Source organism: Nannospalax galili, unplaced genomic scaffold, assembly GCF_000622305.1.
Source record: "Nannospalax galili isolate Female #2095 unplaced genomic scaffold, S.galili_v1.0 scaffold332, whole genome shotgun sequence".
Taxonomy (NCBI): Eukaryota; Metazoa; Chordata; class Mammalia; order Rodentia; family Spalacidae; genus Nannospalax; species Nannospalax galili.
In genome coordinates, this window is record NW_008333794.1 from 3,596,801 (window position 1) to 3,613,331 (window position 16,531).

The 16,531-nt window shown below is 49.3% G+C and overlaps 1 protein-coding gene across 1 annotated transcript in view; it reads right to left on the reverse strand.

The window, feature by feature from the left end:
* The window catches only part of Nup210 (nucleoporin 210), a 114,817-nt gene that overhangs the window by 17,408 nt on the left and 80,878 nt on the right, over nucleotides 1–16,531 (reverse strand). Inside the window, exons 21-30 of the mRNA XM_017797019.1 lie at nucleotides 11,837–11,965; nucleotides 10,471–10,598; nucleotides 10,226–10,361; nucleotides 8,738–8,800; nucleotides 8,411–8,590; nucleotides 6,318–6,398; nucleotides 5,136–5,267; nucleotides 4,094–4,252; nucleotides 1,192–1,283; nucleotides 46–220 (exon numbers count right to left, since the gene is read on the reverse strand). Coding sequence (XP_017652508.1) covers nucleotides 46–220; nucleotides 1,192–1,283; nucleotides 4,094–4,252; nucleotides 5,136–5,267; nucleotides 6,318–6,398; nucleotides 8,411–8,590; nucleotides 8,738–8,800; nucleotides 10,226–10,361; nucleotides 10,471–10,598; nucleotides 11,837–11,965 — 1,275 coding nt within the window. The remainder of the gene's footprint in view (nucleotides 1–45; nucleotides 221–1,191; nucleotides 1,284–4,093; nucleotides 4,253–5,135; nucleotides 5,268–6,317; nucleotides 6,399–8,410; nucleotides 8,591–8,737; nucleotides 8,801–10,225; nucleotides 10,362–10,470; nucleotides 10,599–11,836; nucleotides 11,966–16,531) is intronic.

Below are 16,531 nucleotides of genomic sequence, written 5' to 3' on the forward strand. Positions count from 1 at the left end.
TGAGCCACTGCTCTTTTACCTCAAAAGGGAGAAACTCAACCTTACCTTTACAGCCACAATGATGGTTTGGTTGGTGCCAAAAGGCTCCTGGGCAATCACTTCAAGGGTGGACATCCCAATCGCAGAGCCAGACACCAGGAAGCCCTTCTCATCAATGTGCACAACAGGGGCCTTCTCAGGGCCATCTAGGACTCGGTAGCTCAGAATGGCCGCACCATCCCTTGGGGAAACAAGATGATGTTTCACAACACATGGAGGGACTGGGACACAGGCAGGAGCCCAGTGCAGCATCTCAAGATTCCACATCTGCAGCTCTTGGCTGCTTCCAACATTGGCATTGTAGCTCATCGGCACCTCGTGCTGCTGCTGTCTTTAGCCTCATCAGTCACCCACAGACGCCTAATGCAGAAAACCTACGACTTCAAGGAGAGCGGCACACCCCATGGTCAATCGTGACACCATGAGTTTGTTTCATCAGTCACATTTTGTAAAAGATCGTTTCTCTGGTAAATCATTTTTACTTACTGAAACACAGTGGCACTGGTAGCGAACAGAGTGGAGCTTTGAGTCACACAGTCCCAGGGCTAGCCTGCAATTGCTTATGTGGCCCAGAGGCCCTTACTTGCTAGCTGCCACTCAAGTGCAAGTCATGTTAGGAAAGGCATCCCTGGTGAATCCAAGGTGGATCCATGTTTGCAGACAGCCTTTAGAGCAGCGCTTCAAGGTGTCAGTATGTGCCCGTGCTGCCTGGGGATCTTGTTAAAGTGCAGCTTCTCCTTTCTTAGGTCTGGGGTTGGGGCCAGGATTTGCATTTTATCCTGTTCCTCAAGGCCTCTGCTGTTGCTAATTCATGGCTACGCTTTGAGTGGCAAGTCTTGAAAACACAGGGGCATTTAAAAAATTTAACACTTCCAAGTTGGTACTTTTGTCCCTTTTAAAGATTGAATTTCAGCAGTGAGCATGAAAATGATTTAGACTACAGAGAGCAGAAGAAGAACCCAGAAAGGCCATGGAGGAGCCAAACATGCCTGTGGGAATAAAAGGGGGATGCAGCAGTCACCCCAATTCCAGCATACTACCCAGAAAGACTCCCAGAGCACACACCCAGAGAGCCTGACAACTTTGACAAATGGCTTGTCAGATGCAAGTGCAGCTCCCATCCTCATGGAAAACAAGAGCTGAGTCACATACCTGTTTGTCTGGAGCTTTATAAATGAGTTGGGCGACATTAGTATTGGTTCTGCTTCTATTTCAGGGTTCAGCAGTCGCAGCTTTTCAAATACCTGGAAAAGAGGGTGAGCCACATTTCTTATGCCAACCAGAGTCCTATCTGGTCTTTAAGGTGGCAATGAACCTGACAATGTCAGATCAAATCTGATCCAATCACTCACAGTTGCTCTGAGGCCTGGATGGAACTTCAGACCCCTTCTCCACATAGCCTATCCCCAACCTAGTTCCCTTGTCTAAGGCCTCCTAGGGCTGTTGCATTCTACTCTGCTTCCATGGCACATGCCAGATAGCCGACACTATGCCCTGAGCTCCCAGCTTCAGACCAGACCAGCTAGGCTTCCCCAGGGGCCTGAGCAGCTGGACAGTCCAGATGCCGAAGCAGATGGATGGCTGAGGGAAAATGGTCCAACTCCCTCCTTCCCAGGACGTCTGTGCACTATTTCTAGAGCCTGAATTTCCACATCTGCAGCATGGGTTCCTGCTGTGCCTGTCTCTAGAAGCTGTGACCTGAGGTAAATGGCAGCACATTCCAAAGGGAGAATGAAAAATAGACTCAGGGACCCAGGGAGCTTTAATATCAGGGGTGCCCAGGGTAGACACAGAGGCATCTTCATCCAGGCAGGTGGTGCTGAGCACAAAGTGGCCTCCCTGACTGGCTAGGACCCTGTCTCAGTGAGGACAGCCACACAGTCACATGTAGGCTTTCTCCTGTTCCCTTACAGTGTGTTCTCTTGACCTCCCTCTTTAGATGCAGGTGAACTCACTTTACCATCAACTATGAGCAAGAAAAGCAACAATGGGAAGTGGTACCTGTAGGCATGAACCAGGGATTGGTGGGGCCTGTGGCCAATCAGAGAGCAGGGCTCCACTAACAGGCGGCAGTGCTTTACCTGGTGATTTGGCCCAGTGGTGAAAACCATACTTGGAACAAAAGTTTTCCAAAGGCTCAAGTGGGTCAAATAAAATACACCTGAGGGCTGGACTCCATTTCCCTGGCTCGACTTATTCAAACTGCAGTAGCTGTCAGGTAGAGAGGCACAGAACTACTCAGGAAGTCAACTGAGGTTGCAGAGCTTGAAAGCTGCAAAGCCCTGACTACAAGTTGTACTTTCTTCTTAGCCAGGGACTGAAACTGAAAGTGTGTGTGTGTGTGTGTGTGTGTGTGTGTGTGTGTGTGTATGTGTGTGTGCGCGCGCGTCTATGTGTCCCTGGGCATGCATGCCTCTGATGTACATGGATTTGTGTTATCTCTGTGTGTGTGTGTGTGTGTGTGTGTGTGTGTATGTGTGTGTGTGCGCGCGTCTATGTGTACCTGGGCATGCATGCCTCTGGATGTACATGGATTTGTGTAATCTCCTTGTGTTTGTGTGTTAGACACATATGTCTAAGTCTTGTGTGTGCAGGTATCTATGTATCTGTGTGTTTGGGGGTAGGTGCACATACCTGCACATATGTACACAGAAAGGGGTAAGAAAGTTGGGGTAAGAGAGTTGGTAAATGGGTGTTTCTTTCTTTGAAAATCTGTTTCTTTGTCCCTGAGCCTAGCATACATGAGGGGGAGGGAAGGGGAGGAGGCAAAGAAAAATAAAGTTCATTTCTTTTCGATGAGGGGATGTGAATCCTTTCTGCTTTTTCCTTATAGTTAGGAGATGGACACATTCAGTTTTCTTTGCAGCTTAGAAGGACCCAGGGGTTACAGAAACCCAGATCAGCCTAAGATGCTCTTAAATCCTAAACATGCTGTTCAGAGGCAAGTTTGTAACTCTTTTATGTGTGTGGGCACATGTGCATGTTGGTGTGGAGGTCAGAGATTAACTTTGGTGTTGTCTCTTAGGTACCATCTGCTTTGATTTTTGAGACAGAAACTTTCACTGGGACCTGAGGCTCAGAGATTAGTCTGGCTGGCTTGCAAACCTCAAGGATCCTCTGTCTCTGCCTCCTCAGTGCTGGGATTACAACTGCATGCCACCACACTTTGCTTTTTATGTGGGCTCTGGGGGTTGAGCTCAGCTCCTATTTTGTATAACCAACACTTTACTAACAGAGCCATCTTCCTAGCCCAACTTCTCTGTGTTACAGGGCCCAGAGGGGCAAAGGCTCATCCAATAAGCAGGAGGACAGGTTGGAAAGAAACAGGAACAATAAGCTCTGGGCAGAATCTCTGGGCCAGACTGAGTCAGTTTCAGCGGTGGACACAGCCCTCCCTCTCCAAAGCACATGGCACAGCCCATTCAACTTTCACCCACTGTGCCTCTGGTTCATCCACAAGTGGCAGTATCTGCCTGCCTCTTATTAAGAGATTTACAAGTGAATGTTAAATAAATGCAGGTGGTTAAGAGGACAGGCCCAGATCAGACACGGTAAATCTGTGTCCCTATCTCAGGCCCTACCATCAAGACGCACCCAGACCAAGCTTTGACCCAGTGAACTCTTGTCCCTCTCTTGGCCCCTTCAATCAAGGTGGATCCTAAAGAAATGGCCCACCTTAGACATGGTGAGTTCCTGTCCCTACCTTAGTCTCTATCATCAAGATGCACCCAGACCCAAAGCTTAAAGTGAGCTATGTTTCTGGAACACTTTGATATTACCAACCTTTAGGCCTCTGAATAGGTCATTCGTTCCTTGCAAGCCAACCCCTTTCACCTTGCAGTCACTCCTCTGCAGTAGTAGCTAACCCTATCTCTGGCTCCATATGCTTCCCCTCCCTGCTCACCACAAGGAGTTAACCCCTCCATCTCCTCAGCAGCCTGAGAGGTCCTCAGGGCTGGGGAGGGTCCCACCACACAAAGCCCTCATCCTGGAGCTCAGGTCACTGGTACTTCCTTTCCCTCTCTCATGTGGATGAGTCAAGTGCCTCCCTTACCTGGATTTGGATCTCATCTGAGAGCTCTTTGCCGAGGCCATACAGCTGTCCAGCTGTGGGGTCCAGAGCTTTGACCACCACTCTCAGCCCAGTCCGACCTTTGACACAGCCATGCACATCCATAGCAAAGTTGTACTGCGATGACAGTCGAATAGATGCCTGAGAAAAGACACCAAACAGGTTTCTAACAAAGAGGCTCAGGCCCTCAGTATCCCTAGAAGGGTAGGAGTAAATGGGTAGATACAGTGGCCCTGATTCCTCAGCTCTTGAGTCCTAATGGATAGCTGCCTGACTGTTTCTCAAAGGCCACTGTTTTTCTTCCAGGGTCAGATCAGCTAACCCAGATCTGGATGGGACTCTTCCTGGAACATTCTGGAACTTGAGTGACTGACTTATAAGGTGGCTAATCTTGCTGCTTTCTATTTTTTGTCATCTGCAGCTATGGCATGACTGTAGTTTGTCAACCAAAGGTTCCTGTGTTTTAAGTGTAGGGACAAGAGATAATGGAACCAGTATGGCAGGGCTCAGAGCAAGAGAACTGAGTTGTTGGGGACACCAGCCTCAAAGAGATTATGAGGGCCTCTGAGGGACTCTTGTTAATTCCCGTACATGTATTAATTAAAAAAGAAAAAGACCAAACTGTTCCCTCTCCACGGCCTGGTTTCCTGTTTCATCATGCACTCTCTCTGCATCCTACCATGATGTGTCCCTCCATGCTTTGAGTGACCAGCAGGTCCTCACCAGGGCAGTACCCTTGTGGTGCCACACCACTGGACCTTTGAAATTGTGAGCCAAACAACCTCCTTTTCTCCATGAGGTACCCAGCCTTGGGTATTTTGTTAAGGGAACAGAACAGCTACAAACATACCACCTCTAAGCCCAGCTACAGTGGTTAATGTTTAGGAGAAGGGGGCCCTGATGAAAGGACAAGAAGGAGCCAAGCAGGCCCACTCTGAAGTATAGACTCCTGTAAGACGAGTGGTGGAACCCTCATTCACAAGGGTGCTGGCTCAGGCAGAGCTGGGGAGCTCTGAGTGGTTACCTCATGGTGCCGCCCTCGGAGGTCTAGGATGTCCCGCTTGGTGACAGTCCAGTGGAAGGTCAGGCCCGGCACAGCATTACCAAAGGAGAAAGGACTCTGGTTGCTAGTGATCCCGGTGATGTAGACAGGCATCTAGGGGAAGCCAGGCCCTGTGACTGCTGGTTCACCCTGCAGTCACCCCACCCCAAAGCAGTCCACCTTCTTTGTGCTCCAGTTTTCTCTAACCAGACTAGGACACAGCAGAGCATCAGGAAGGTTTGCCACATACCAAACAATGCAAGCAGAGGGCAGACTAAACCCACCCTCCCTGTCACTGCCCATGGTGAGTATGCGGTTCCTTTCTGAAATGGGCCTGGGAGCTTCAGGATACCTGAGGTTGTTTCTCAGGATATAAGCTCACAAACCCTTGGGCCTCTCTCCTAATCTATCAGGAGACCCTGCTCTTGGGGATGGACCTAAGGTTGTCCACCAGCTCTTTCAATCTGTGTTTGCTGAGTGCATGCCTAGAGTGCACTGGTGAAGGTAATGGGGCTAAAGGCAAAAACCAGAGGCCAAGCCAGGGTGATTCCCAGTCTACCACTTACTGTGTCCCTCTCTAGCCTCGGGGCACTTGTTCATGCATCAAAAACAGTGGGGAAAAGATTATCAGGAATATGCACAGACTTTTTCTTGTCTTTATTCTCTATACAATACAGCTGACAGCCATGAAGAAGCACTCACAGCATATTAGGTGCTATAAGCCATCCAGAGTTGACTGAAAGTACAGAGATTTGTGCATCCTTAGATACCAAAGGATCATGTCCAGCTGGGTGACCTTGGGCAGTATGCCACCTTTCTGCTCATCTGTGATACGGTGCTGACTCTGACTCCGTCTCTATTGTTAAGAGCACCCAAGGGGATGAGTATATAGGGCATATACCATGGAGCGAGTTTATAGACCTGTGAGCTCCTGTGCCAGCAGCCTAGCTGTTGAAAGGCAGTGGCCTTGTGGGCAAGCAGGTACCAGTAAAGAAGGGTATAAACACAGTTTGGGGGATGAGTGCTACACTTGTACTATACCCCCAAACTGATCAGAGTCCCATAGACAAACAGGCTTTGCAGGTGAAGATGTTCTAACAGTGACCCTTTCAGAACCTGGGTACAGAGTCTAAAGCCTCCCATCCCATCAGGCTCCCATCTCACCTGGGTCCCAGTCCTCATTCGTGTGATGGGGGCCCTGATCCTCACAGACTGGAGTTGCAGCACCTCTACCTCCACATGATCCTAGAAGAGAGCTGGGCTCAGGCTGGCCAGGGTAATGGGAAGGGCCCTCAAGGGGAAGGAGGCATCTGCTTAGGCACGACAAGGTGTCTAGAGGCACAATCCTACCTGAGAAGGCCTGGCTTTGGGGATGTTTTCCCCACACCCTGAGAGTCCCAGTCTGGCCCTGGGCCTGCAGATCTCAGCACTGCAGACTGGGAATCAGGGACCAGCGTTTGCACTTTTCTAGGTGGACCTCTCAAGATGGGTCTCCAGACCTTCCCAACCCTGCACTCAGCTCAGAGTACAGGAACCAGGTCAAGTCTGATGGAAGCAAACCTTATACCTTCCTTTATTCTGAACTCTATACTGGCTTCCTCAGGCACTTTTGACTCATGCTGGGCTCAAACACAAGTCTAGCCCTCTACACATGTGCCCTTACTGAGCCCATCTCCCTTCTCTGCTAGTGCCTATGATCTGGACAAATGCCTGTTCCACAGCAGGGGTCCAGTAAGTCTTCAGTCTTTCCTTTCCTTCATCCTTCTCACTGTTCAGTCCCTGATGGTCCTGGACCACCCACTGGCCTTGGGATGCTTCTGATTCCTTGAGCACTGGACAGATGCAACAGGTGGAACAGCATCTGACAGAATCATATGCCCAGTGTGGATATGAAAGCCACAGGCTGAGCCCCTGCCTTCTCCTGGCCAGGTCTATGCTCTCTGGCTCATGGGAGGGGAAAAAAGAGCCCATTCTTGAAGCCACAATCCTGTCTACAGAGAAAACAGAGCAGGGTGTCTTGGGGTCCTTCATTTCACTTTCTGGGAGGCTTGCAGGAACTCCGACAATTGCCAGAATGGTCTCATATGCTTGGTCCTTTCTTGCTGCCTTCATAAAATTGATATACAAAATTGGGGTAGCCGCCTCTGCTATTCAAAAAGACTTTGTGGTTTAACTAGGATTCTTGAAGGCAGATGCTGAAACTGCTAGAAAAAGAAGCCAATCAATGAACTCAATGTTGGATCAGAGTCAGCCTTAGGGAACCAAGACTGCCAGGCCCCTTGAGAGCAGCCACTCATGGGCATGTGCTTAGACACTCCCAGCATAGATGAGTGCATAGGCTGCCTGCCAGAGACCTCCTGGAGAGGGACAGAGTGACTGAGAACCTAAATAAACTTGCCACTGTCATACCGCACACCATACAGGCTCTTTGTAACTGTGGGTGGAACCACAGCGGTCTTCCTGAGTTGCGTGTGTGAGCCGCTGCAGTAAAGGCTGTCAGGGAGAATCCAAATGCCCTTAGTGGTTTTATCTGACAAATCTGACAAGGGAAGCTGCCAGTCTTTGGAAACTGACTTTCACTTGCTGGAAGCAGTCCATCACTGGTATGGGGTGGGAAGACTTCCCTCCTGGGGAGAAGACTGCTCCAACTGGACCTTTTAGCTTTCTGGAATGCTGACCCGGAAAAGAAATTGGGTAATGAGCCCACCTCAGCAAAGAGCCTGGGAGGTCACAAGAGTCAGTGGCTAAGCAAGAGACCAGGGGATGACTACAATAGAATCCCCGGTTTGACAGGCTGCAGGCGCCCTGACCATGCTTCCAGCACCCACCTATGAAATCAGGTACACTGTCATACCCTTCCCTTCCATAGGCACATGTGTAGGTACTGCTGCAGGTAACACACAAAAGACCCTGAACTCTGACCTCAGGCAATCCTGAGCCAAGGCTCAAATCTACCATGATGGCCTTGGGCCACTAGTGGGTTGTTTACACAACTGATCTGCAACAGGGGACAGTAGCCAAACACATACAGAGGAATCCAAAGCATGGAGGTGAGTGTTTCCCCAACACAAGTGCCCTCATTATATACTGCAGAGCCTATGGGGCTGGAGATCTCATCCCATAGAGCAGATGGAAGAACCTGGGAAGCTCAGCCTGGAGAAGAGCAACCTCAGGTCTAGGTGTCCTTGAGGAGGCAGAACCCAAACCCAATAGACAGATGGCCATACCAAAGCCACTGCCAGTGGCACACCTGATACCTGAGAGACGATGATGATCTTGCCAGTCTCTGCATCCACTGCCTGTACGACCCCCAACACTGAGCCATTGCCAACTGTGAGCCCACGCACCAGCCCAGAGCTGCTCACTGCTGCCACACTCTCGTTGCTGATGGAGAAGAGGATGTTGGATTGGGGCTGAGGGCCACCCTCGGAGGTGATCTGAGGGTGAGAAACAGGATCCCATCAGCACCTGCCATGCTGGGCAGCCCAGACCTCATCCCACGAAGGTGAGGATGCCAACAAGAAGGCTAGTGTCTCCACTCATCCCCCCATCAGGCCAGGCTAGAGACCTGCAGTGGCTCCTACCTGCATCATGGCCCCAATTATCAGTGTCATCTTCCTGGGTATCAATCTGAATGGAGGGAAGACCTAAGGTGTGGAGAAAGAAGACAGAGGTGCTGATGTCTGCAAGCTGATGAACTGCACATGAATAATGGGTATATATGTCCCTCCACCGAAGGATGACTGTGAAGTCAGAGTACCTAGACCAGTGCTGGGAAAGCCTATGACCTCAGGCCTCATGAAATAAGAACTTTTGATCCATCAGAGTCATACCCTAGAGCTGCAATTCTCAAGATATGGTCTCCAACCAGCAACACCATACCTCCTGATGGGACATTGGTGACTTGTTAGGAATTCTATGGTCTGGTCTATACTAGACTTATGGAGTCAGAGTTAAGGTCCTGCCACCTGGGGTCTAACAAACACTCTCAGAGATGGTGATGCCTGTAAAAGCTGTGTCTGATTCTTGTCTTCAGAATTCTCTGACACCTCTTTGGAAAGCTGCTTCTTTCACCACTGAAAGAAAACTGTCTTGGAATACAGCTCTAGTTCAACAGCCTCAACATTTTCCTATAGGAAGAGGGGCTCAGGAGTAGTCACTAGCCAGGGTGGATACCCCCATCTCTGTAGCAGGGCAAAAGCCCATATCCTTGCTCTGCAGCCCCCACAAGTGCCTGCTTGGCAAGCATGTAAGAAGTGCTCCAAGGTGAGCAGGCAAGACTACTTTGTGAGTGAGGATTAGTCTCGGTAGGCCCGTGCTATTTATAGGCAGAAACGAATTCCTCACCACCAGTAGGAGGAAAGCACACTTCCATCTGGAGGCACAAACCGCCTCCACTGGCTTTGGAAGGAAGATCAATGAAGCTTGCCATCCCTGCATGGCGGAGGCCTGTGGAAGATGCTGGCAGGAGCCAGCAAGGTGCTACTGCTGGTGAATGCTTGGATATTCTTGGGCAGGGTGTCTCAGCCCTAACTGCCTTGGCCTCTGCCTACAGTGGAGTCCCTGTGAAAAACTAGATGCAGAACAGTCACATGGTGCAGGAACCTTAGAGCTCAGCTGATCCAGAACGGCCTGCCCCAGGATCTGCCTTTCTGACTACCCCTGCCTGCAAAACCTTAGAGACAGGTGCTCACTGCTCTCCTGGACCTGGGTTAAGGCTCAGAACCTGACACTACCTGTAGAGTTAGCTTTACATGAGCCAAAACTGGTCTACAGCCTCCATGTGGTCACGGTTCTCTGGGAAGAGTACCCTGCCTGTCCCTTTGTCATGTGACAAAGCACAGTATTTCTCTGAACCAGCTGGGCCCCTATACTACACAAGAAAGTCACTGTCCCTCAGATTCTCTCCAGTTCTGCATCTGACTGCTGCCTTTTGATCAGAGGACATGCTAAGGCACAGATTTCAATGTGGCTTGTTCTTTCGGTGGCTTCCTGGATGGTGGCTGAAACCCTGGCCTATTACAACATGCTCTATCAGGGTGGAGCCAGCACAACAAAAGGAACAGTGTTACCTCAATCTGCTGCGGGGTGGAGCTGACTCTATGTCCGCCTTTGTCAGTCACACTTGCAGACAGGCTGGTCTGCCCAATGGTCACACCATGCACAAGAAATGTGGCCGTGTAGTTGTCCAGGGCTTCGTCCAGAGCTCTGAAATGAAGGAAGGGTTAGGATTCCTCCTCCAAGGGAGACTGGCTTAAGAAACGAGGATGGGAATTAGCTCTGTCCCCAAAACACCCTGGACCCTGCAAGAACTCACACCAGTGTGACAATCTGTGAGGCTGCTCGGAGCTTCAGGCCCATGAAGGAGAAGTACTTGGCCAGGAAAGGTTTCTTGTGGAAGTCCAACACACGAACATAGGCCTTGACTGCTTTCCCGATCTCTACCTGCAGTGTGGGGCACAGGCTCAGGAGTGGTTTCTCAATGATCCTTTTCCCCCCGACATGTGGCCTTCTGGGAATTCAGACCTTGGGAACTGGGGACAAGTCACCCAGAATGACATCTGAACTGAGCCAATCAACAAGTGAAAATGATGAAGTGCTTACTATAAATAATGGGGGATTGAGCACAGCAAGGGGCACGGACTCTACTCCCTGCTAGTAGACAACCTTAGGGAGATAGGAGACAGCTTAGAACAGCATGGGCACTCAGGGAAAAGTTCACATCTGGGAATACATAATGTATACACTAAGCACTATAGGAAAGGAGAGACCAGAATACCTAGTGAAGAAAGAGAAATCTAGTAAACAAAAGAAATAAAACAAAGACCACTGAAGGAGAGCTAGCTGAGTTGGCACTTGGGAGACTGAGTCAGAAGGATCAACAGTTCTCAGTCTACCTGGGATACATAGTGAATCTACCTAAAAAAAAATTATCAGAGGACAATTTTAGCTTTTGGACTAACGATACTTTTTCACTAACACCCCCTTCCCACACACACCTTTTTGTTGCTGTTGTTTTGAGACAGGGTCTCCCTTGTACCCCAGCTGGCCTGGAACTCCCTATGTAGACCAGGCTGGCCTCAATCTCAGAGACCCACCTGCCCCTGTCTCCCAAGTGCTGAGATTAAAGTGTACACCACCACACTCAGCTGAACATTCCCCTTTTAATCACTAACCTTTTCATCTACTCAAGAAAAGAGGGGCCTGACAATAACCTCAGGAAGCCTACCTTCAGTCACCTCAGCTTTGTGAAATCATAGATCCTTGTTCACATAAAAGGAAAACCTACATCTATTATTTATCCACACATCAAAAGAGTACTTGGCAGTACCGAGTTTTACTGAAATTGTGAAGGATCCTCATCCTACATTCTGGGGCAAAAATCCATGCTCAGCAAGGTGTGTGCCAGGCTGGTAAGTAACCTACATGAGCCAAAGGACATGAATTCCCAAGTCAAGGCTAATTTAGTCAACTTCAGGCAGGATTTACTGCCAAGCCCTGCTGATGTCAATTGGGATGAAGAAATACAACAGGGGACATCAGCCTGTACTGCTTACACAGGACAGAGGAGTCAGAGAAGGCATTGCAAGCTCACTCAGGAGGGGGTAGCCCAGGGCTTGCTTCACTGTCCCTGTTTTTGGTGAATCAGCAGAGAGGGGTCACATGGAGAACACGGTACTGACCTTGTCCACCACATGGACATAGAGCTCCTGTATGTCCGAGACATGAATGATGGCTTTCGCTGGGGCTGGGAAGACCAGGCACAGGTCGTGGATCATGACAGTCGATGAGCCTGGGAGCAGAGGGTGTACCTGCAAGATGGAGGTAGGTGGGGTTACAAGGCTGCAGCTCCTACTTTTGCTCAGAGGACTTCAAGTAGTAGCTATTTTCCCTCCTCTGAGATGCCAGCACCAAGGGACTTCCTGGTCAGCACTCCAAAGACGTGGACACAGAAGATTCTCCTCAGAAGCCCTGGCTAAGGATAGAGTGTCAGTGGTAGAAGGACCTCAAACAGCATTTATCTCAATTGTGTGCATTTTACAAAGAGGAAAAAAAGCAAGGTGCTCAAAATGTGGTAGTAGGGGACACTCAATGGCTTTGGAGCACACATAAAAACCTAGGGGCACAGTAAGGATTCAAACCCAGGATGACGTATCCTGGCCAGGCGAGGTGGTCCTGACGGAAGCCCAGTCATGTGCAAACCAGGGGTTGGTAGACCAGGAGGCAATTGCTTCCAAAGGAGTTCTGGTCTGAACTCACAGCATCACAGAACCTGGCACCAGACCATCCAGGTCACTCCTGAGCGATTGGGATCCTACTCATCTCTGCAACCGGCTCTACTTGAAGCAGTGACCTCCTGAGAAGTTCTAAGTGAATGAACAAACCCAAGGTAGTGTTTCCCAGTCTTTTAGAACAGGTCTCCTTTAATCCTTCTTTCCACCTATGTAGCTCCAGAGATCTCCTAACAAACTGCAGTTCCAACCACTTGCTTAGCTGTAGGTGTTCCCCACCTACGCCAATCAAACAGGGACTTAGCGAAACTCATCCCTTAGGCAGGTATTTCAGCTGGGCAGTTTCCAAGCTGGGTGGGCAGGGCAGGGAGCTACAGCTCAGCTGCTGCTTCATAACCTTACCTAACTTTGTTGCTTGCACTTTGACCACTCACAACAGGCAGCTCAGCATTTGCAAAGCTAGAATTTTAATACTAAAAACTTGTGAGGGGAAAAAAGTATTAGGTTTTAAACCAAAGGGAGACAAGCAACAGTGTTTCACACTCTCATGAAAACATTCATGTTGCCCGGTGCTCTGACAGAACCCAGATCTGTAAGCCCCATGAAGCCTGACCTGGTCTAGCCGGTAACTCCAGTTGCTCCAAAGCTGCGCTCTGTGAGTGCTCTAACTGTCCTCTCCTATCCTCATGCCCAGCGAGTGCCTGTCTGTTTGTCTGCCCACCCCAAGACCGTCTCAGACTACAAGATTTGGAACTCTGGGGCTGGGCTGTGGCTCAGGCTATAGCACTTACCTAACCTACACAAGGCCCTACACATAAAAACAAAATAACGGAAAGTTTTAGGACTGTTGTTCCTCTAACCTTCATGTGTGGGCTCCAATTTCAGGTCTGGCTCCCTCACCAGATGATTAGGCTCCTCCCTCAGTTGTGCTGACTTGTTTGAAATTATTCAGCTTGCCTTCCCCCTCCAGGCTGACTTCTACCATCCAGTAAACTCCAGACAGAGCCTGGTGTCTGGCACTAGTGGACCACACCTAACCCCCACGCCTTGATTAGACAGAGGCCACAACTCTGATTAAGTCTGAGAAAGCACAGAAACCAAGCACTTCAGTCTGTATAGAGTTAACCTAGCTTAGTGAAGAATGGGGAATTTTGGACCTGGAGAGACAGTTCAGCAGTTAATAAAGAGCCTTGGCTGCTCTTGCAGAGGACCCAGGTTCAGTTCCCGGAACCCACACAGTGGCTAACCACCATCGGTAACTCCAGTTCCAGGGGATCTGACACCCTCTTCTGACCTCTGTAGGCACTGCACTTTATACATATGCAGGCAATATACTCATACACATAAATACATTAAAAAAAAAAAGCCCTCCCACTCAGGGACCATTGTGGAAGAGGGGGCAGGAAGATTGTAAGAGCTAGGGAGGAGGTGCATGACCATACAGAAATGGTCCTACAGGCACCTGGGACCCTTCTCATACAAACCTCCAGCAATGGTGTCAGCCTGCACAAGACACATGCAAACTTAGGCAGACAAAAACCCAGCACAGAACTGTGGAAATGTCCAGCAAGCCCCAATCTTAGTTAAAGAATTGTTGGCAGCTGATTACTGCTGGGTGAGGAAGAGCTGATTTTCTTGAAGGGAGACTCTAGATAGGCTAACTAAACCCTGGTGGATGAACTTGCACTGAGTGACATCTTGGGACACTAACTTTACATAATAGGCCTTAACACAAATGACAGAATGTATGAACTCCATTGAGGGAGCTATGGGAGGGTGCCAAAGGGGAAGGGGGTATAAAGATAATTTTATGTATGAAATACACAAAATTTCAATAAATTTATTAATTTATTTTTTGTCTTTTTGAGACAGGGTCTCCTTGTAGCCCCAGCTGTCCTGGAACTCACTATGTAGATCAGGCTGGCCTGCAACTCACAGAGATCTGCCTGCCTCTGCCTCCCAAGTGCTGGGATTAAAGGCATGTACCACCACACCTGGCAATAAATTTATTTTTTAAAAAAAGCCCTCACTGCTCCTGCAGAGGACCTGGATTTGATTCCCAGCACCCATATTGTGGTTCACATCCATCTGTAGCTCCAGTTCCAGGGGATCCAATGTGCTCTTCTGGACTCCACAGACACCAGGCATACATGCAGGCAAACACTCATACACATAAAAAATAAAAATAAATAAATCTTAAAAAAAAAACAAAGAATGGGAAGTTCTGAAGAAATTCTTCAGAGACAACATACCCTACAGATTCTGATCCAATCTTTCAAGGTTCAGGAGAGTAAACCAGGCCCCAAAGACACAGCAGAGGGCAGAGCTGGTGACCCAACCCAGGTGGCTTAGTTCCCTATTCAGGCTACTTCCTAGGGAACAGGGCCTCTAGCCACCAGAACAGGACTTTCAGGCAGGAGAGTAAAAGCGCGGGGGGGGGGGGGGGCTAGTAGGGAAAAGTCAAACAGAGAGGTGAAGCTCACAGGTAGCTAGGGATGGACAGAATTGGAAAGCTGGCCCAGCTCAGGTGTAACTGGGCTCCGGTGCATACTCAAACAGATGAGGTGGGCCTGGCCTATTTAATATGATGAATTAAAATAGATTAGGAAAGATCTCAGGGTAGGAATCAAGCTTACATCCTAAAATGATGGCCATCAGCCTGGCATTACATATGGGTGGAGGAGCCATCAGGCATCTAGCTTTGCTGAGGATGGTTATTATGTTTCACCTAAAGAAAGCTCTACGAGGAATGGGAGCTCTCTAAGGACCCAATAAGACACCCCGGTCTAATGCTCACACAGGAGTTGCTGCTGTCAGGAGCTGGCATGTCCTTCATAACATGAGGAGATTACACAGACCCACTGCTGACATACCCACGAGGGGAATGCAGACGTGGATGGGTTTTTCATTTTCTTTTTTTCCCCTGTCCTTCAAAACGACCATTTTGCACATTTTAAACAAAGTCATAAAATGGCAATGGGGAACTCAATTCCTCTTCTGCTTGGCTTCCCAGAGGATGGACATCTAGCTGCCCTCAGATGACAAAAGTGGAGGACGGCGCCAGGCTGCATGGGAGAAGCAGCACGACCTGCCTGCTCCACTCCTGGCATGCACCAATTCACTTTGCTTCCTAACAATGCTTTGAAGGCCAGCACTTGAGGTCACTTTGGAAACAAAGAAATGGTGCCAAGGGAAGTAGCGAGCTGGCCACTAGCTGGTAGTCAAGTGTGCACCCGGTCCCACTCCTCAGTAGACTATGCAAGGGGTTCACACTTCTGTGCCTATGGCCCACATGCTTCTTGACGACATTCAAGAACACTGTGACAAGGTGGTGGGGTGTCTGACATGAATTCTCATTTCTAAGTATTAAAAGTGCCACCTCAGAACGTCAGCAAACACTGAGCCCAGGGGAAAGTCCTGTCATCAATTTGGAGACAATGAATGCATTACTGCTCATTAAGAAACCGTGTTGCCACGGGCTCACCAGGCCCCCTTCCAGGGCCCTGTTCACACTTCAAACTTGTGAAGATGACATCTGTAGATGAGCAGAGACCCTAGTGATACTTCTGTCATTGAGGCTGGCAGCTTCTTTCTTCTCGGGTGTGCTCACCATTGTCCTGCAGTAGACCAAACCAAGCATGCAAGAGGGTTGGAACCTACACCTATAATCAATCACCCCACAGCCTACAGGGATGATCAGAACTCACGTGAAAACCAAAGGCACTGACAAGTCTCAGCTTGGATGCTGACCATGCAATGGTCAGTCCCACAAGTTCCCTGAGGATCAGGGCAGGGGCTAGGCACCCCACCAGCATTCACAGAGCAGCCTCACAGAAGATGCAGCGCACACCTGAGTTCAAGCCCTGCAGCTGCTATGTCCTACCTACCTCATCCCTGATAAGCCTCTGCAGATTCCCATGGCACCATGGCCAGTCACACACTGCAGTACCAAGGAGGCCAAAACCACCACTATGGCTCATCAGAACAAAGCCTGCCTGTCTTATTCCTTGTCACCACCATACTCTGGCACTTAGCACAGTGCCTGGTACAAAAAAGAGGCACTAAACTTTGTTGAATGAACACAGCAAAGATAAGTGTCAAAAGCTCAGCATACACCCAGCTCTCAATGATACAGGAAGAAACCCT